General features: G+C 67.7%; 1 protein-coding gene across 4 annotated transcripts in view; it reads left to right on the forward strand.

Annotated features, from left to right (window-relative positions):
• The window catches only part of CACNA1A (calcium voltage-gated channel subunit alpha1 A), a 66549-nt gene that overhangs the window by 32304 nt on the left and 13266 nt on the right, over positions 1-20979 (forward strand). For 3 of the 4 annotated variants that reach the window (XM_071800613.1, XM_071800614.1, XM_071800611.1), the window contains exons 22-37: positions 35-164; positions 1382-1441; positions 1509-1615; positions 4728-4827; positions 4901-5061; positions 5132-5272; positions 6350-6551; positions 8662-8826; positions 9901-10011; positions 10566-10649; positions 11922-12038; positions 12166-12231; positions 13395-13495; positions 15173-15323; positions 15395-15522; positions 17870-17966. In XM_071800613.1, coding sequence (XP_071656714.1) covers positions 35-164; positions 1382-1441; positions 1509-1615; positions 4728-4827; positions 4901-5061; positions 5132-5272; positions 6350-6551; positions 8662-8826; positions 9901-10011; positions 10566-10649; positions 11922-12038; positions 12166-12231; positions 13395-13495; positions 15173-15323; positions 15395-15522; positions 17870-17966 — 1921 coding nt within the window. The remainder of the gene's footprint in view (positions 1-34; positions 165-1381; positions 1442-1508; positions 1616-4727; positions 4828-4900; positions 5062-5131; positions 5273-6349; positions 6552-8661; positions 8827-9900; positions 10012-10565; positions 10650-11921; positions 12039-12165; positions 12232-13394; positions 13496-15172; positions 15324-15394; positions 15523-17869; positions 17967-20979) is intronic. The other variant, XM_071800615.1, reaches the window with a different exon arrangement.

Here is a 20979-nt window from a genome sequence, read left to right on the forward strand (position 1 = left end):
GGGGGTCCATGGTTTGAGGCCCCGGTGCCCCCAGGTTCCGGCGGCTGTGCCACTACATCGTGAACCTGCGGTACTTCGAGATGTGCATCCTCATGGTCATCGCCATGAGCAGCATCGCGCTGGCCGCCGAGGACCCGGTGCAGCCCAACGCGCCCCGCAACAACGTGAGCCCCCGGCCACGGGGACCCCCCGGGCCCCCCGGGACACGGGGACCCCCCCCGGACCCCCCGGGGCACGGGGAACCCCCCAGACCCCCCCGGACCCCCCAGGGCACGGGGAACCTCCCAGACCCCCCCCGGACCCCCCGGGGCACGGGGACCCCCCCCGGACCCCCCCGGACCCCCCGGGGCACGGGGAACCCCCCAGACCCCCCCGGACCCCCCAGGGCACGGGGAACCCCCCAGACCCCCCCGGACCCCCCAGGGCACGGGGAACCCCCCAGACCTCCCCCAGACCCCCCAGGGCACGGGGAACCCCCAGACCCCCCCCGGACCCCCCGGGGCACGGGGAACCCCCCAGACCCCCCCGGACCCCCCAGGGCACGGGGACCCCCCCAGATCCCCCCAGACCCCTCGGGACATGGGGACCCCCCCAGCCCCCCCGAGGACATGGGGAACCCCCCGCGACACGGGGACCCCACCCTGGGCACGCGTGAACCCCCCTGGGCACGTGGGGACTCCCAGCTGCTGGGGGGGGACCCCCAAAACAGCCCTGGGGGCTGCGCATGAATGGGGTGACCCCCCCATCCTCCTGAGACCGTGGCCCTGGGGGGCTGGGGGGGTCTCGGGGTGCTGGGGTGGGGGGTCCCAGGGGGGTCCCAGGGGGGTCCCAGGGGTCCCAAGGGTGTTGGGGAGGTCTCAGGGTGCTGGGGGGGGTTCCAGGGGGCCCAAGGGTGCTGGGGGGGTCTCAGGGTGCTGGGAGGGGTTCCAGGGGCCCCAAGGGTGCTGGGGGGGTCTCAGGGTTGTAGGGGGGTTCCCAGGGGGGTCCCAGGCGCACCAAGGGTGCTGGGGGGGGTCTCAGGATGTCAGGGGGGTTCCCAGGGGGGTCCCAGGGGCTCCAAGGGTGCTGGGGGGGTCTCAGGGTGCTGGGAGGGGTTCCAGGGGGCCCAAGGGTGCTGGGGGGGGTCTCAGGGTGTCAGGGGTCCCAAGGGTGCAGGGGGAGGTCTCAGGTTGCCAGGGGGGTCCCAGGGTGGGTCCCAGGGTGCTGGGGGGGGTCTTAGGGTGCCAGGAGGTTCCCAGGGTGCCAGGGTCACAGGGGAAACATAGGGGGGTCCCAGGGTGTTGGGGGGGTCCCAGGAGGGTCCAAGGGTGTTGGGGGGGTCCGAGGGTGCCGGGGTCCCCAGGAGGGTCCCAGGGGGGTCCCCAGGCATCTCCCCCCCCAGGTCCTGCGCTACTTCGACTACGTCTTCACGGGCGTCTTCACCTTCGAGATGGTGATCAAGGTTAATCGGGGGGTGTCCGTGGGGCGGGGGGGGCCCCCGGCACCCCCTCACCCCCCCGCCCCCCCAGATGGTGGATTTGGGGCTGGTGCTTCACCAAGGTGCCTATTTCCGAGACCTCTGGAACATCCTGGACTTCATCGTGGTCAGCGGGGCGCTGGTGGCTTTCGCCTTCACGTGAGTCCCCGCGGGGACACGGGGGGTCCGGGGGGACACACACGGCGCTGGCCCCCAGCACCCCCCGGCGTCCCCCAGCGCCCCCCGGTGCCCCCCGGTGCCCCCCGGTGCCCCCCAGCGCCCCCGGCGCCCCCGGGGGGCGGTCCCGCTGCTCTGTGCCGTGTCGCTTGCCGTCCGTCCTCGGCCGCTTGCCCACCGTGCTGTGTCGTCCTGTCACCGTCCCCCTCGTCCCCGCGCCCCCCAGCGCAGGATCGGGCCCCCCCCATCCACCATAGAGACCGGGGGGCTCCCGGTGGAGGTGGAGAAACCTCTGAGAAAGGGATGAGGAACGGCCTGGAAATGGGTGAGGGTCCCCCCAGTAAAGGGTGAGGATCCCCCAGTAAAGGGTGAGGGTCCTCCCAGTAAAGGGTGAGGGTCCCCCCAGTAAAGGGTGAGCACCCCCCAGTAACAGGTGAGGATCCCCCCAGTAAAGGGTGAGGATCCCCCAGTAAAGGGTGAGGGTCCCCCCAGTAAAAAGTGAGGGTCCCCCCAGTAACGGGTGAGGATCCCCCCAGTAAAGGGTGAGGGTCCCCCCAGTAACGGGTGAGGGTCCCCCCAGTAAAGGGTGAGAGTCCCCCCAGTAACGGGTGAGGATCCCCCCAGTAGAGGATGAGCACCCTCCCAAGTGACTGAGCATCCTTAAAGCAAGGGGTGAGCACCCCTGAGTAAAGGACGAGCACCCCCTGGGTAAAGGACGAGCACCCCCTGGGTAAAGGACGAGCACCCCCTGAGTAAAGGACGAACAGCCCCTGGGTAAAGGACGAACACCCCCTGAGTAAAGGACAAACACCCCCTGGGTAAAGGACGAACACCCCCTGGGTAAAGGACGAGCACCCCCTGAGTAAAGGACGAGCACCCCCTGGGTAAAGGACGAACACCCCCTGAGTAAAGGACGAGCGCCCCCTGGGTAAAGGAGGAGCACCCCCTGAGTAAAGGACGAGCACCCCCTGGGTAAAGGAGGAGCACCCCCTGAGTAAAGGACGAGCACCCCCTGAGTAAAGGACGAACACCCCCTGAGTAAAGGACGAACACCCCCTGGGTAAAGGACGAGCACCCCCTGAGTAAAGGACGAGCACCCCCTGGGTAAAGGACGAGCACCCCCTGAGTAAAGGACGAGCACCCCCTGGGTAAAGGAGGAGCACCCCCTGAGTAAAGGACGAGCACCCCCTGGGTAAAGGACGAGCACCCCCTGAGTAAAGGACGAGCACCCCCTGGGTAAAGGACGAGCATCCCCTGGGTAAAGGACGAGCACCCCCTGAGTCATTGAGCGTCCTTAATGTGTGAGCACCCCCTGAGTAAAGGATGAGCCCCCCTGGGTAAAGGAGGAGCACCCCCCGAGTAAAGGATGAGCACCCCCTGAGTAAAGGACGAGCACCCCTCGAGTAAAGGATGAGCACCCCCCAAATAAAGGATGAGCACCCCCTGAGTAAAGGAGGAGCACCCCCCGAGTAAAGGATGAGCACCCCCTGGGTAAAGGAGGAGCATCCCCTGGGTAAAGGACGAGCACCCCCTGGGTAAAGGAGGAGCACCCCCTGAGTAAAGGAGGAGCACCCCGAGTAAAGGATGAGCACCCCCTGGGTAAAGGAGGAGCATCCCCTGGGTAAAGGACGAGCACCCCCTGAATAAAGGACGAGCACCCCCCGAGTAAAGGACGAGCACCCCCTGGGTAAAGGAGGAGCACCCCAGTAAAGGAGGAGCACCCCGAGTAAAGGAGGAGCGCCCCCTGGGTAAAGGAGGAGCACCCCAGTAAAGGAGGAGCACCCCGAGTAAAGGAGGAGCACCCCAGTAAAGGAGGAGCACCCCAGTAAAGGAGGAGCACCCCAGTAAAGGAGGAGCAGCCCGCGGGTCCCTGAGCGGCACCCGGCGGGGTGAGGAGCCCCGAGCAGAGCCCGAGCTGCGGGGCCGGGCCTGGGGGCGGGCGCTCACCGGCCTTGTCTGTCTCTCCCCCTCTGCCGCCGCAGGAGCAGCTCACGGTAACGACTCCGTGCTTCGGCCCCGCCGCGTCCGCATCCGCGTCCTCATCCTCTCCTCGTCCGCATCCGCGTCCTCATCCTCATCCTCGTCCTCATCCCCGTCCTCATCCTCATCCTCATCCTCATCCTCGTCCTCATCCTCGTCCTCATCCCCGTCCTCATCCTCATCCTCATCCTCATCCTCGTCCTCATCCTCGTCCTGATCCTCATCCTCATCCTCATCCTCGTCCTCATCCTCATCCTCGTCCTCTCCTCGTGCTCATGGTCGCGCTTGCTCCCCCCACCCCAAAATCCGCATCCCGCCCCCAGCCCCTGATCCAACCTCAGCCATGGGCTGTGGGGAGCTCTCAGCTCCGTGTGATGAGCTGGGGGGGTCTCAGCTTCATGTGATGAGCTGGGGGTCTCAGCCCCATGTGATGAGCTGGGGGGGTCTCAGCTTCATGTGATGGGCTGGGGGTCTCAGCCCCATGTGATGGGCTGGGGGTCTCAGTTCCATGGGATGAGCTGGGGGGGTCTCAGTTCCATATGCTGAGTTGGGGGGTCTCAGCCCCATGTGATGAGCTGGGGATTTCAGCTCTGTGTGATGAGCTGGGGGGGTCTCAGCCTCATGGAATGAGCTGGGGGTCTCAGTTCCATGGGATGAGCTGGGGGTCTCAGTTCCATATGATGAGTTGGGGGGTCTCAGTTCCATGGGATGAGCTGGGGGTCTCAGTTCCATGTGATGAGTTGGGGGGTCTCAGTTCCATGGGATGAGCTGGGGGGGTCTCAGTTCCATATGATGGGTTGGGGGGTCTCAGTTCCATGGGATGAGCTGGGGGTCTCAGCTCCGTGTGATGAGCTGGGGGGGTCTCAGCCCCATGTGATGGGTCCGGGGTCTCAGCTCCGTGTGATGAGCTGGGGGATCTCAGCCCCATGTATTGGGTTGGGTGTCAGCCCCATGTGATGGGTCAGGGGTCTCAGCCCCATGTGATGGGTCGGGGGTCTCAGCCCCATGCAGGTGGAGGGAGGGTGGCCAGGAGGGGCCGGGCCACCCGTGGGCCACCCGTGGGCCACCCGTGGGACCCCCCGTGACGCCCCCATGTCCCCCCGTGTCCCCCCAGCGGCAGCAGCAAAGGCAAGGACATCAACACCATCAAGTCCCTGCGCGTCCTGCGCGTCCTGCGGCCCCTCAAGACCATCAAGCGGCTTCCCAAGCTCAAGGTGGGCGCGGGGGCGGCCGGGGGGCGCGGGGGGGTCCGGATGGTGCTGACCCCCCCCGGGCGCTGTCCCCAAGGCCGTTTTCGACTGCGTGGTGAACTCGCTGAAGAACGTGCTCAACATCCTCATCGTGTACATGCTGTTCATGTTCATCTTCGCCGTGGTGGCCGTGCAGCTCTTCAAGGGGAAGTTCTTCTACTGCACCGACGAGTCCAAGGAGTTCGAGAAGGACTGCAGGTACGGCCGGGGGGCCCGGGGGGGCCGCACCCCCTCCCCACCCGCCCACATGTCCGTCCCCCCCAAAAAGGGGTGAATACCTGGTGTACGAGAAGGACAACGAGGTGAAGGCGCAGAAGCGGGAGTGGAAGAAGTACGAGTTCCACTACGACAACGTGCTCTGGGCGCTGCTCACGCTCTTCACCGTCTCCACCGGCGAGGGGTGGCCCCAGTAAGGACGTGGGGACACATGGGGGGGTGCGGGGAGGCGGGGACCCCCCCGGCCCCCGAGTGCACTGTCAGCGGTTTGCTGGTGACACCAAGCTGGGAGCAGTGGTGGCACTGGGAGCTGTGCTGCCACCGGAGCCCCGGGCAGGCTGGGGAGCTGGGGGGATAACCTGGTGAGATTTAACAAGGGCGAGTGTAGAGTCTTGGTCTGGGCAGAACAACCCCAGGGTCCAGTGTAGGTTGGGAAATTACATATGAGAGAGCAGCGTAGGGGAAGGGGACCCGGGGGACCTGGGGACAGCAGGGTGACCATGAGCCAGCACTGGGCCCTGGTGGCCAGGAAGCCAATGGGACCTGGGGGGGATTAGAAGGGGGTGGTCAGTGGGTCAGAGAGGTTCTCCTGCCCTTGAGTAGAGGGTTCGGTTCAGATGCTATCAAGATATACTTTGGGAACATATACATATATACATAATATATACAACCATAGCGCCTTGAGAATGCCTGATCTCATCTGATCTGGGAAGCTAAGCAGGGTCGGCCCCGGTCAGCGCTTGGATGGGAGACCCAATGGTACCTGGGGGGGATTAGAAGGGGGTGGTCAGTAGGTCAGGGGGGTTCTCCTGCCCCTCTGCTCTGCCCTTGAGAAAACGGTTTAGTTCAGATACTGCCAGGATATGCTTGGGGAACACATATATATACATATATGTAATATATACAACCATAGAACTCTGAGAACACCCGATCTCATCTGATCCGGGAAGCTAAGCAGGGTCAGCCCTGGTCAGTGCTTGGATGGGAGACCAATGATATATACACAGCCATAGCACCCTGAGAACACCTGGTCTGGGAAGCTAAGCAGGGTCGGGTGTGGTCAGTGCTTGGATGGGAGACCAACGATATATACACAGCCATAGCACCCTGAGAACACCTGGTCTGGGAAGCTAAGCAGGGTCGGGTGTGGTCAGTGCTTGGATGGGAGACCAGCTGGGTGCAGAGAGGGGCGCTGGATGAGCTTTGCAGGTCCCTCCCGGTCCCAAACCCACTGTGGTGCTGTGATACTGGCCCTGCTGTGCCCCCGCAGGGTGCTGAAGCACTCGGTGGACGCCACGTATGAGAACCAGGGCCCCAGCCCCGGGTACCGCATGGAGATGTCCATCTTCTACGTCGTCTACTTCGTGGTCTTCCCCTTCTTCTTCGTCAACATCTTCGTGGCCTTGATCATCATCACCTTCCAGGAGCAGGGGGACAAGATGATGGAGGAGTACAGCCTGGAGAAGAACGAGGTGCGCCACGGGTGGCGCTGGGGACACCGGGGGGGGTGACGCCGTGGGGGGGGTGACGCCGTGGGGCGGGTGACACCATGGTATGGGTGATGCTGTGGGTGTGGGCGATGCCGTGGGGTGGGTGACACCGTGGGGCGGGTGACACCGTGGGACGGGTGACACCATGGTATGGGTGATGCCGTGGGGTGGGTGACACTGTGGGGGGGGTGACGCCATGGTGTGGGTGACCCCACAGGGGGGTGACGCTGCGGGGGGGCGGGTGGTGACCCCCCGGGGGTGACGCTGCAGGGGGGGTGGTGACCCCGGGGTGACGCTGCGGGGGGGGTGGTGACCCCTCGGGGGGGGTGGTGACCCGGGGGTGACGCTGCGGGGGGGTGGTGACCCCACGCGGGGGGTGGTGGTGACCCCGGGGGTGACGCTGCGGGGGTTGGTGACCCCGCGGGGGGAGTGGTGACCCCGGGGTGACGCTGCGGGGGGGTGTTGACCCCTCGGGGGGGGTGGTGACCCTGGGGTGACGCTGTGCCAGGGATGGCGACCCGGGGGTGACACTGCGGGGGGTGGTGACCCGGGGGTGACACTGCAGGGGGTGGTGACCCGGGGGTGACGCTGCGGGGGGTGGTGACCCGGGGGTGGCACTGCAGGGGGTGGTGGCCCGGGGGTGGCGCTGCGGGGGGTGGTGACCCGGGGGTGGCACTGCAGGGGGTGGTGACCCGGGGGTGACGCTGCGGGGGGGTGGTGACCCGGGGGTGGCACTGCAGGGGGTGGTGACCCGGGGGTGGCACTGCGGGGGGTGGTGACCCGGGGGTGGCACTGCAGGGGGTGGTGACCCGGGGGTGACGCTGCGGGGGGGTGGTGACCCGGGGGTGGCACTGCAGGGGGTGGTGACCCGGGGGTGACGCTGCGGGGGGTGGTGGCCCGGGGGTGACGCTGCGGGGGGTGGTGACCCGGGGGTGACACTGCAGGGGGTGGTGACCCGGGGGTGGCACTGCGGGGGGTGGTGACCCGGGGGTGACGCTGCGGGGGGTGGTGGCCCGGGGGTGACGCTGCGGGGGGTGGTGACCCGGGGGTGACACTGCAGGGGGTGGTGACCCGGGGGTGGCACTGCGGGGGGTGGTGACCCGGGGGTGGCACTGCAGGGGGTGGTGACCCGGGGGTGGCGCTGCGGGGGGTGGTGACCCGGGGGTGACACTGCAGGGGGTGGTGGCCCGGGGGTGGCACTGCAGGGGGTGGTGGCCCGGGGGTGGCACTGCAGGGGGTGGTGGCCCGGGGGTGACGCTGCGGGGGGTGGTGGCCCGGGGGTGACACTGCGGGGGGGTGGTGACCCGGGGGTGGCGCTGCAGGGGGTGGTGGCCCGGGGGTGGCACTGCGGGGGGTGGTGGCCCGGGGGTGACACTGCAGGGGGTGGTGACCCGGGGGTGGCACTGCGGGGGGGTGGTGACCCGGGGGTGGCACTGCAGGGGGTGGTGACCCGGGGGTGGCACTGCAGGGGGTGGTGGCCCGGGGGTGGCACTGCGGGGGGTGGTGACCCGGGGGTGACACTGCGGGGGGTGGTGGCCCGGGGGTGACACTGCGGGGGGGTGGTGGCCCGGGGGTGGCACTGCGGGGGGGTGGTGGCCCGGGGGTGGCACTGCGGGGGGTGGTGACCCGGGGGTGACACTGCGGGGGGTGGTGGCCCGGGGGTGACACTGCGGGGGGGTGGTGACCCGGGGGTGACGCTGCAGGGGGTGGTGACCCGGGGGTGACACTGCGGGGGGTGGTGACCCGGGGGTGACGCTGCGGGGGGTGGTGACCCGGGGGTGGCACTGCAGGGGGTGGTGGCCCGGGGGTGGCACTGCGGGGGGTGGTGACCCGGGGGTGACGCTGCGGGGGGGTGGTGACCCGGGGGTGACACTGCAGGGGGTGGTGGCCCGGGGGTGGCACTGCGGGGGGTGGTGACCCGGGGGTGACACTGCAGGGGGTGGTGGCCCGGGGGTGGCACTGCGGGGGGTGGTGGCCCGGGGGTGACACTGCAGGGGGTGGTGGCCCGGGGGTGACGCTGCGGGGGGTGGTGACCCGGGGGTGACGCTGCAGGGGGTGGTGGCCCGGGGCTGACGCGGCGCTGTCCCCGCAGCGCGCCTGCATCGACTTCGCCATCAGCGCCAAACCGCTGACGCGGCACATGCCGCAGAACCGGCAGAGCTTCCAGTACCGCATGTGGCAGTTCGTGGTGTCCCCGCCCTTCGAGTACACCATCATGGCCATGATCGCGCTCAACACCATCGTGCTCATGATGAAGGTGGGCGGGCGGCGCTGGGGACGGGCCCCCCCGGGCCCTTTGCTCCTCGGGGCTTCTCCCTGACCCTGGAGCTGGCCCCGTGTCCCTGGAGCTGTCCCCATGCCCCTGGATCTGCCCCTGGCCCTGGAGCTGTCCCTGACCCTGGAGCTGGCCCCATGTCCCTGGAGCTGTCACCATGTCCCTGGAGCTGGCCCCATGTCCCTGGAGCTGTCCCCATGTCCCTGGATCTGCCCCTGGCCCTGGAGCTGTCCCTGTGTCCCTGGAGCTGGCCCCATGTCCATGTGATCTGTCCCCATGTCCCTGGAGCTGTCCCCGTGCCCCTGGAGTTGTCCCCATGTCCCTGGAGCTGTCCCAGTGTCCCTGGAGCTGGCCCCATGTCCCTGGATCTGTCCCTGGCCCTGGAGCTGTCCCTGTGTCCCTGGAGCTGGCCCCATGTCCATGTGATCTGTCCCCATGTCCCTGGAGCTGTCCCAGTGTCCCTGGAGCTGTCCCCGTGCCCCTGGAGTTGTCCCCATGTCCCTGGAGCTGTCCCAGTGTCCCTGGAGTTGTCCCCGTGTCCCTGGAGTTGTCCCCATGTCCCTGGAGCTGTCCCAGTGTCCCTGGAGTTGTCCCTGTGTCCCTGGAGCTGTCCCTGGCCCTGGAGCTGTCCCAGTGTCCCTGGAGTTGTCCCTGTGTCCCTGGAGCTGTCCCCATGTCCCTGGAGCTGTCCCCGTGTCCCTGGAGCTGTCCCAGTGTCCCTGGAGCTGTCCCCATGTCCCTGGAGCTGTCCCCGTGTCCCTGGAGCTGTCCCCATGTCCCTGGAGCTGTCCCCGTGGCCCTGGAGCTGTCCCCGTGGCCCTGGAGCTGTCCCCATGTCCCTGGATCTGTCCCTGTGTCGATCTCTGTCCCTGTCCCATCCCCACCCCCGTCCCATCCCCGTCCCTGTCCCATCCCCATCCCCATCCCCGTCCCCATCCCCGTCCCATCCCATCCCCGTCCCATCCCATCCCCATCCCCGTCCCATCCCATCCCATCCCCGTCCCGTCCCCGTCCCGGTCCCCTGCCGTCCCCGTGCGCACTGTGCGCTGTCCCCAGTTCTACGACGCGTCGGACGCCTACGAGAACGTGCTCAAGATGTTCAACAACGTCTTCACCTCCCTCTTCTCCCTCGAGTGTCTGCTCAAGATCATGGCCTTCGGCGTGCTGGTACGCGGGGACGGGGCACGGGGACACGGGGACAGCAGGGACACCGGGGACTGGGGACCACAGGGGACAGCAGGGATAGTGGGGACAGCAGGGGACAGCAGGGACAGCAGGGGACACCAGGGACTGGGGACCACAGGGGACAGCAGGGATAGTGGGGACAGCAGGGGACAGCAGGGACAGCAGGGGACACCAGGGACTGGGGACCACAGGGGACAGCAGGGATAGTGGGGACAGTGGGGACAGCAGGGGACACCGGGGACTGGGGACCACAGCAGACAGCGGAGATGGCAGGGGACACCGGGGACACTGGGGACACTGGGGGGACATGGGGGACACTGGGGACAGCAGGGACACCAGGCGGACATGGGGGACACAGGGGACAGCGGGGACACCAGGGACACTGGGGACACAGGGGACAGTGGGGACAGTGGGGACACCAGGGACACTGGGGACACTGGGGACAGCAGGGACACCGGGGACCTCAGGGGACCCCAGGGGACACCGGGGGACACGGGGGGACCCCGAGTGCGCCCCGCGTCCCTTGTCCCCCACAGAATTACTTCCGCGACGCCTGGAACGTGTTTGACTTCGTCACGGTGCTGGGGAGCATCACGGACATCCTGGTCACCGAGTTCGGGGTGCGTGGCCCCCCGTGGCCCCCCGTGTCCCCCCGGCCCCCCGTGTCTCCCCGGCCCCCCCGTGTCCCCCCGTGTCCCCCCGTGGCCCCCCGTGTCCCCCCGCAGTGACAGGGACCGTCCCCCCCCCATCCCCGTGGTGACAGGGACCGTCCCGCTCACCCCCCAGGCCCCCGCCCTGTCCCCCCCCGTCCCCAGTCCCCCGTGTCCCACCCCGTGTCCCCTCCCCCGGTGACAGGGCCCCCCCCTCACCCCCGTGTCCCCCCCATCCCCCGGTGACAGGGCCCCCCCTCACCCCCCGTGTCCCCCCCATCCCCCGGTGACAGGCCCCCCCCTCACCCCCCATGACCCCCCCCGGTGACAGGGCCCCCCCTCACCCCCCGTGTCCCCCCCATCCCCCGGTGACAGGGCCCCCCCTCACCCCCCATGACCCCCCCCGATGACAGGGCCCCCCCTCACCCCCCGTGACCCCCCCGGTGACAGGGCCCCCCCTCACCCCCCATGACCCCCCCCGATGACAGGGCCCCCCCTCACCCCCCATGACCCCCCCCGGTGACAGGGCCCCCCCTCACCCTCCATGACCCCCCCCGATGACAGGGCCCCCCCTCACCCCCCATGACCCCCCCGGTGACAGGGCCCCCCCTCACCCCCCATGACCCCCCCCGGTGACAGGGCCCCCCCTCACCCCCCATGACCCCCCCGGTGACAGGGCCCCCCCTCACCCCCCATGACCCCCCCCGGTGACAGGGCCCCCCCTCACCCCCCATGACCCCCCCCGGTGACAGGGCCCCCCCTCACCCCCCATGACCCCCCCCGGTGACAGGGCCCCCCCTCACCCCCCATGAACCCCCCCGGTGACAGGGCCCCCCCTCACCCCCCATGACCCCCCCCGGTGACAGGGCCCCCCCTCACCCCCCATGACCCCCCCCGGTGACAGGGCCCCCCCTCACCCCCCATGACCCCCCCATCCCCCGGTGACAGGGCCCCCCCTCACCCCCCATGACCCCCCCCGGTGACAGGGCCCCCCCTCACCCCCCATGACCCCCCCGGTGACAGGGCCCCCCCTCACCCCCCATGACCCCCCCCGGTGACAGGGCCCCCCCTCACCCCCCATGACCCCCCCGGTGACAGGGCCCCCCCTCACCCCCCATGACCCCCCCCGGTGACAGGGCCCCCCCTCACCCCCCATGACCCCCCCGGTGACAGGGCCCCCCCTCACCCCCCATGACCCCCCCGGTGACAGGGCCCCCCCTCACCCCCCATGACCCCCCCCAGAACAACTTCATCAACCTGAGCTTCCTGCGCCTGTTCCGCGCCGCCCGCCTCATCAAGCTGCTGCGCCAGGGCTACACCATCCGCATCCTGCTCTGGACCTTCGTGCAGTCCTTCAAGGTGCTGGAGCCCCCGGACCCCCCCGGACCCCCGGACCCCCCGGACCCCCCCGGGCCCCCCCGGGCCCCCCTGGACCCCCCCGGGCCGCGTGTCCCCCCGCGCGGTGTCACCGTCCCCCTGTCCCCAGGCGCTGCCCTACGTGTGCCTGCTCATCGCCATGCTCTTCTTCATCTACGCCATCATCGGCATGCAGGTGAGACCCCCCCGGGACCCCCCCTGTCCCCCCCATGTCCCCAACGTGTCCCCCCGTGTCCCCCCCGTGTCCCCCCCGTGTCCCCCCCGTGTCCCCCCCTGTCCCCGCCATGTCCCCCCCATGTCCCCCCCGTGTCCCCCCTGTGTCCCCCCCGTGTCCCCCCCGTGTCCCCCCCGTGTCCCTCTGTGTCACCGCCATGTCCCCCCCGTCCTCCCAGCCCCTGACCCACCACGGTCCCTCGCTGTCCCCCCGTGTCCCCCATGTACCCCATGTCCCTTGCTGTCCTCCCGTGTCCCCCCATGTCCCCTGTGTCCCCTGAGCCACTGCGGCCCCTCGCTGTCCCCTGTGTCCCCATGCCCCTGCTGTCCCCCATGTCCCCTGATGTCCCCCATCTCCCCCTGTGTCCCCCATGTCCCCATGTCCCCCTGTGTCCCCCATGTCCCCGTGTCTCCATGCCCCTGTGTCCCCCATGTCCCCCATGTCCCCATGTCCCCCATGTCCCCGTGTCCCCTGTGTCCTCCGTGTCCCCCATGTCACCGTGTCCCCTGGATTCCCCATCTCCCTCTGTCCCTGTGTCCCCCCATGTCCCCCCATGTCCCCATGTCCCCTGTGTCCCCCATGTCCCCATGTCCCCTGCTGTCCTCCGTGTCCCCATGTCCCCCATGTCCCCTGTTGTCCCCATGTCCCTGTGTCCCCCATGTCCCCATGTCCCCTGTGTCCTCCATGTCCCCGTGTCCCCTGCTGTCCTCCGTGTCCCCATGTCCCCCATGTCCCCTGCTGTCCCCATGTCCCCGTGTCCCCCATGTCCCCACGTCCCCGTGTCCCCATGTCCCCTGTGTCCCCCACGTCCCCGTGTCCCCTGTGTCCCCCATGTCCCCATGTCCCCTGTGTCCTCCATGTCCCCGTGTCCCCTGCTGTCCTCCGTGTCCCCATGTCCCCCATGTCCCTGTGTCCCCCATGTCACCATGTCCCCTGCTGTCCCCCCATGTCCCCCATGTCCCCGTGTCCCCCATGTCCCTGTGTCCCCCGTGTCCCCGTGTCCCCCGTGTCCCCGTGTCCCCTGCTGTCCCCCGTGTCCCCTGCTGTCCCCCATGTCCCCGTGTCCCCGCGTCCCCCGCGTCCCCGTGTCCCGGTGTGCGCGGAGCCCTGAGCCGCCGCCGCAGGTGTTCGGGAACATCGGCATCGAGGAGGAGGACGACGAGTCGGCCATAACGCAGCACAACAACTTCCGCACCTTCTTCCAGGCGCTCATGCTGCTCTTCCGGTGAGCGCCCGTGTCCCCCGGCCCCGTGTCCCCGTGTCCCCCGTGTCACCCCGTGTCACCCCGTGTCACCCCATGTCAGTCACCCCATCTCACCCCATCTCACCCCATCTCACCCCACGTCCCAGGAGCGCCACCGGCGAGGCGTGGCATGAGATCATGCTGTGTCCCATGTCCCATGTCCCATGTCACCCCATGATGTCCCCAGGAGTGCCACCGGCGAGGCGTGGCACGAGATCATGCTGTGTCCCATGTCCCATGTCCCATGTCACCCCGTGATGTCCCCAGGAGCGCCACCGGTGAGGTGTGGCACGAGATCATGCTGTGTCCCATGTCCCATGTCCCATGTCACCCCATGTCACCCCATGATGTCCCCAGGAGCGCCACCGGCGAGGCGTGGCACGAGATCATGCTGTGTCCCATGTCCCATGTCCCATGTCACCCCATGATGTCCCATGTCACCCCATGATGTCCCCATGTCACCTGATGTCCCCAGGAGCGCCACCGGCGAGGCGTGGCACGAGATCATGCTGTGTCCCATGTCCCATGTCCCATGTCACCCCATGATGTCCCCATGTCACCTGATGTCCCCAGGAGCGCCACCGGCGAGGCGTGGCACGAGATCATGCTGTGTCCCATGTCCCATGTCACCCCATGATGTCCCCAGGAGCGCCACCGGCGAGGCGTGGCACGAGATCATGCTGTGTCCCATGTCCCATGTCACCCCATGATGTCCCCAGGAGCGCCACCGGCGAGGCGTGGCACGAGATCATGCTGTGTCCCATGTCCCATGTCCCATGTCACCCCATGATGTCCCCATGTCCCCAGGAGCGCCACCGGCGAGGCGTGGCACGAGATCATGCTGTGTCCCATGTCCCATGTCCCATGTCACCCCATGTCACCCCATGATGTCCCCATGTCCCCAGGAGCGCCACCGGCGAGGCGTGGCATGAGATCATGCTGTGTCCCATGTCCCATGTCCCATGTCACCCCATGATGTCCCCATGTCACCTGATGTCCCCAGGAGCGCCACCGGCGAGGCGTGGCACGAGATCATGCTGTGTCCCATGTCCCATGTCCCATGTCACCCCATGTCACCCCATGATGTCCCCATGTCCCCAGGAGCGCCACCGGCGAGGCGTGGCATGAGATCATGCTGTGTCCCATGTCCCATGTCCCATGTCACCCCATGATGTCCCCATGTCACCTGATGTCCCCAGGAGCGCCACCGGCGAGGCGTGGCACGAGATCATGCTGTGTCCCATGTCCCATGTCCCATGTCACCCCATGTCACCCCATGATGTCCCCATGTCCCCAGGAGCGCCACCGGCGAGGCGTGGCATGAGATCATGCTGTGTCCCATGTCCCATGTCCCATGTCACCCCATGATGTCCCCATGTCACCTGATGTCCCCAGGAGCGCCACCGGCGAGGCGTGGCACGAGATCATGCTGTGTCCCATGTCCCATGTCCCATGTCACCCCATGATGTCCCCATGTCCCCAGGAGTGCCACCGGCGAGGCGTGGCACGAGATCATGCTGTGTCCCATGTCCCATGTCCCATGTCACCCCATGATGTCCCCATGTCCCCAGGAGCGCCACCGGCGAGGCGTGGCACGAGATCATGCTGTGTCCCATGTCCCATGTCCCATGTCACCCCATGATGTCCCCATGTCCCCAGGAGTGCCACCGGCGAGGCGTGGCACGAGATCATGCTGTCGTGCCTGAGCGGGAAGCCCTGTGACCAGAACTCGGGCATCAAGGAGGACGAGTGCGGCAACGAGTTCGCCTACTTCTACTTCGTGTCCTTCATCTTCCTCTGCTCCTTCCTGGTGAGGGGGACCCCGGGGACCCCGGGGACAGCTTGGGGACGCCGGGGCGGGCGCTGAGGTGTCCCCCCCAGATGCTGAACCTGTTCGTGGCCGTCATCATGGACAACTTCGAGTACCTGACGCGCGACTCCTCCATCCTGGGCCCCCACCACCTGGACGAGTACGTGCGCGTCTGGGCCGAGTACGACCCCGCCGCTTGGTAAGGACCCCCCCCCAAAAGGACCCCCCCCCAAAAAGGACCCCCCCCAATAAAGGACCCCCCCCCAGACAGCCCCCCGCCCCCCCCGAGTGAGGGGAGGGTGATGGAGGGGGCAGCGGCCGCCCCGGACGCCTGGGTCCCTCTCGGCGCGGCGGCTCCCAGGGGACGCGGCTGATCGGACTGTGCCCCCCCCCCGAAATAAAGCAACCCGGTGGGGTCTGGGGGGCACAGCAGGGCCCCAAGGGCCCCCCCCCTTGTCCCCTGGGGGCCGTGGAACTGGTGGCACCCCGGCGGTGTCCCCCGGGGGGGGTCCCATGGATGTCCCCCCCACCCCAAGTGGTGTCCCCCCCAGGCAGGTGTCCCCTGGCTCTGGGTCCCCCTGCATGGGGTGTCCCCTGGTTCTGCCCCCCCCCCAGACAGGTGTCCCCTGGGTGTCCCCCCCCCCCAGACAGGTGTCCCCTCAGTGTCCCCCAGGGGGGTCCCCTGGATGTCCCCCCACCAAGGGGTGTCCCCAACTCTGACCCCCCCCCAGACAGGTGTCCCCCCCCGGGGTGTCCCCTGGTTCTGCCCCCCCCAGAGAGGTGTCCCCGGCTCTGTCCCCCGGGGTGTCCCCGGCTCTGCCCCCCGGGTGTCCCCGTCCCCACGCAGCCGTGGGGGGGCCGCCCCCCGCCGTGCCCGTTAACGCCTCCTCTCTCGGCTGTAGGTGCTCGGTGCCGGATTCTCCCTCTTGCCCCCCGGGGGGTCCAGCCGGGTGTCCCGGGGTGGGGGGCTCTGCTGTGGCCGGGGTGTCCCCCCATGTCCCAGGGTGTCCCCCCATGTCCCAGGGTGTCCCCCCATGTCCCGGGGGGCTCTGCTGTGGCCGGGGTGTCCCCCCATGTCCCAGGGTGTCCCCCCATGTCCCGGGGGCTCTGCTGTGTCCCCCCATGTCCCAGGGTGTCCCCCCATGTCCCAGGGTGTCCCCCCCATGTCCCGGGGGGCTCTGCTGTGTCCCCCCATGTCCCAGGGTGTCCCCACATGTCCCAGGGTGTCCCCCCATGTCCCGGGGGGCTCTGCTGTGTCCCCCCATGTCCCAGGGTGTCCCCACATGTCCCAGGGTGTCCCCACAATGTCCCAGGGTGTCCCCCCATGTCCCAGGGTGTCCCCACATGTCCCAGGGTGTCCCCACAATGTCCCAGGGTGTCCCCCCATGTCCCAGGGTGTCCCCCCATGTCCCGGGGGGCTCTGCTGTGTCCCCCCCATGTCCCAGGGTGTCCCCCCCATGTCCCAGGGTGTCCCCCCCATGTCCCAGGGTGTCCCTCCCGTGTCCCCCCCATGTCCCGGGGGGGCTCTTGGGGTGTCCCCGCTGCTTTGCCACCTCCCATACTGCTCCATACTGGTCCATACTGGTCCATGCTGGGATAGCTGTGGGGCGGGGGGGCTCCAACTCTTCCCCCCCTCCCCGCTGTGTCACCCACAAGTGACATCAAACCGAGCTCAGCACGGGGGGTCCCACCCCCCACCCCCAGCCCCTTCCTGCCCGCACCAGGCTCCATGCCCAGTTTCCCCAGTTCCCCCCAGTCTCCATTCCCCAGTCCCCCCAGTCCCCCCCAGTCCCCATGCCCCAGTTTCCCCAGTTTCCCCAGTCTCCATCCCCAGTCTCCCCAACCTCCATCCCCAGTTTCCCCAGTCTCCCCAGTCCCTGTGCTCCAGTCCCCCCAGTCCCCGTGCCTCAGTCTCCCCAGTCTCCATTCCCCAGTTTCCCCAGTTTCCCCAGTCTCCCCAGCCTCCATCCCCAGTATCCATCCCCAGTCTCCCCAGTCTCCATCCCCAGTCTCCCCAGTCCCCCCAGTCCCTGTGCCTCAGTCTCCCCAGTCCCCCCAGTCCCTGTGCCTCAGTCTCCCCAGTCCCCCCAGCCTCCATCCCCAGTTTCCCCAGTCTCCCAGTCTCCATCCCCAGTCCCCCCAGTCTCCATCCCCAGTCTCCCCAGTCTCCCCAGCCTCCATCCCCAGTCTCCCCAGTCTCCCCAGCCTCCATCCCCAGTCTCCCCAGCCTCCATCCCCAGTCTCCCCAGCCTCCATCCCCAGTCTCCCCAGTCTCCCCAGCCTCCATCCCCAGTCTCCCCAGTCTCCCCAGTCTCCATCCCCAGTCTCCCCAGTCTCCCCAGCCTCCATCCCCAGTCTCCCCAGCCTCCATCCCCAGTCTCCCCAGTCCCCCCAGCCTCCATCCCCAGTCTCCCCAGCCTCCATCCCCAGTCTCCCCAGTCTCCCCAGTCCCCCCAGCCTCCATCCCCAGTCTCCCCAGTCCCCCGTCCCTGTTCCGCAGCCCCCCCGCCCAGTCCCCCCCGCTAACCCGGGTGTTTCTCTTGCAGCGGCCGCATTCACTATAAGGACATGTACAGTTTATTGCGCGTAATCTCGCCCCCCCTGGGCCTGGGCAAGAAATGCCCCCATAGGGTGGCCTGCAAGGTTTGGACCCCCCCGGCCCGGGATGCGCGAACGGCGCTTGCAGCACCATATATATAGGATATTGCCCCGGATGCGCATCCACATATCCATATATATATCTATACGTCCAGACACGGCCCCGGGGCTGCATGGAGCCCCCGCCCCCGGGGCTGCATGGGCCTTCCCCCCCCCTCCTCCTCGGGGGCCGGAGCCGGAAACTTCCCGCATTTATTTCCTGGTTCTTCTTCCAATTCCCCCATTTATTTCCTGGTTCTTGTTCTTCTGTTTTTCCTCCGCTTGCCGGCGTCTCGCACCATTTCCTGTCCGTTTCCTGCCCGTTTCCTGTCCGTTTCCTGCCCATTTCCTGTCCATTTCCTGCCCATTTCCTGTCCATTTCCTGCCCATTCCTGCCCATTTTCTGTCCATTTCCTGTCCATTTTCTGTCCATTTCCTGCCCATTTCCTGCGCATTTTCTGTCCATTTCCTGCCCATTTCCTGCCCATTTTCTGTCCATTTCCTGCCCATTTCTGTCCATTTCCTGCCCATTTCCTGCCCATTTTCTGTCCATTTTCTGCCCATTTCTGTCCATTTCCTGCCCATTTCCTACCCATTTCCTGTCCATTTCCTGCCCATTTTGTGTCCATTTCTGTCCATTCTGTGTCCATTTCTGTCCTTCTCTTGTCCATTTCCTGTCCATTTCCTGCCCTTTTCCTGCCCACTTCTGTCCATTTCCTACCCTTTTCCTGCCCATTTCCTACCCTTTTCCTGCCCATTTCTGTGCATTTCCTGCCCATTTCCTCTCAATTTCGGTCCATTTCCTGCCCTCTTCCTGTCCATTTCCTCTCCATTTCTGTCCATTTCCTGTCCATTTTTCCTCCATTTTTCCCCATTTTCTCCAATTCCTGTGTCCCCACGCTGTCCCTGTGTCCCCACACTGTCCCTGTGTCCCCACGCTGTCCCCGTGTCCCCACGCTGTCCTGTGTCCCCACGCTGTCCCCGTGTCCCCATGCTGTCCTGTGTCCCCACACTGTCCCGTGTCCCCACACTGTCCCTGTGTCCCCACGCTGTCCCGTGTCCCCACACTGTCCTGTGTCCCCACGCTGTCCCCGTGTCCCCATGCTGTCCTGTGTCCCCACACTGTCCCGTGTCCCCATGCTGTCCCTGTGTCCCCACGCTGTCCCCGTGTCCCCACGCTGTCCCCGTGTCCCCACGCTGTCCTGTGTCCCCACGCTGTCCCCGTGTCCCCATGCTGTCCTGTGTCCCCACACTGTCCCGTGTCCCCACGCTGTCCTGTGTCCCCATGCTGTCCCGTGTCCCCACACTGTCCCGTGTCCCCACGCCATCCCCACGCCGTCCCGTGTCCCCATGGTGTCCTGTGTGTCCCCACGCTGTCCTGTGTGTCCCCATGGTGTCCTGTGTGTCCCCATGGTGTCCCGTGTGTCCCCATGTCCCCACGCCATCTCCATGTCCCCATGGTGTCCTGTGTGTCCCCACGCTGTCCTGTGTGTCCCCATGGTGTCCTGTGTGTCCCCATGGTGTCCCGTGTGTCCCCATGTCCCCACGCCATCTCCATGTCCCCATGGTGTCCTGTGTGTCCCCGTGGTGTCCCGTGTGTCCCCATGTCCCCACACCATCCCCATCTCCCCATGGTGTCCCATGTGTCCCGTCGCTGTCCTGTGTGTCCCCACGCTGTCCCTGTGTCCCCATGGTGTCCCGTGTGTCCCATGTGTCCCCACGTCGTCCCCGTGTCCTCGTGTCCCCATGATGTCTCATGTGTCCCCATGGTGTCCCGCGTGTCCCCACGCTGTCCCCACACTGTCCCGTTTGTCCCCATGTCCCCACACTGTCCCATGTGTCCCCACGCCATCCCCATGTCCCCATGGTGTCCTGTGTGTCCTCATGTCCCCACGCCATTCCGTGCCCATGTGTCCCCGTGGTGTCCTGTGTGTCCCCGTGGTGTCCCGTGTCCTGTGTCCCCATGCCGTCCCCGTGTCCCCATGCTGTCCCCACGCCGTCCCCGTGTCCCCTCACTGTCCCGTGTGTCCCCACGCTGTCCCCGTATCCCATGTCCCCATGCTGTCCTGTGTGTCCCCGCGCCGTCCCTGTGTCCCCACGCTGTCCCGTGTGTCCCCATGCTGTCCCGTGTGTCCCCACGCTGTCCCCATGTGTCCCCACGCTGTCCCCATGTGTCCCCATGCTGTCCCCATGTGTCCCCATGCTGTCCCCATGCTGTCTCATGTGTCCCCTCACTGTCCCGTGTGTCCCCACGCTGTCCCCGTATCCCATGTCCCCACGCTGCCCTGTGTGTCCCCACACTATCCCCTCGCTGTCCCCATGTGTCCCCACGCTGTCCCCGTGTCCCCATGCTGTCCCATGTGTCCCCACGCTGTCCCCACGCTGTCCCCACGCTGTCCCGTGTGTCCCCTCGCTGTCCCCTCACTGTCCCGTGTGTCCCCACGCTGTCCCCACGCTGTCCCCTCGCTGTCCCCACGCCGTCCCCGTGTCCCCTCGCTGTCCCGTGTGTCCCCACGCTGTCCCCACGCTGTCCCCACGCTGTCCCCACGCTGTCCCCTCGCTGTCCCCGTGCTGTCCCCACGCCGTCCCCGTGTCGCCGCCAGGGGGCGCCTGCCGCTGCCGGCCATGTCCGAAATGCTGCGGCACTTGTCCCCGCCGCTGGGCCTGGGCGCGCGCTGCCCCCCCCGCGTGGCCTATAAGGTAGAACACCCCCCCCCCCCCCCCCCGCCCCCCCGCCCCCCGCGTTGGTTCCGTTGTGGTTTTTTTGGGCTTTTTGCCGGTGTTTTGCTGGTTTTTCGCTGTTTTTCTGCGGCCCCGCTGCCCCCCCCACGGGCCAGGGAAGAGCGGGACCCCGCCCCCCCCGGCTGCGCGGGACGGACCCCGCGGGACCCCCCGGAAAGCCTTGGGGCCCCCCCAAAATCCCATGGGGACCCCCAAAGAAACCCTGGGGACCCCCCGGAAAGCCTTGGGGCCCCCCCAAAATCGCATGGGGAACCCCCAAAAAGCCACGGGGATTCCC

The sequence above is a fragment of the Patagioenas fasciata genome, chromosome 32 (assembly GCF_037038585.1).
Source record: "Patagioenas fasciata isolate bPatFas1 chromosome 32, bPatFas1.hap1, whole genome shotgun sequence".
NCBI classification, from domain to species: domain Eukaryota; kingdom Metazoa; phylum Chordata; class Aves; order Columbiformes; family Columbidae; genus Patagioenas; species Patagioenas fasciata.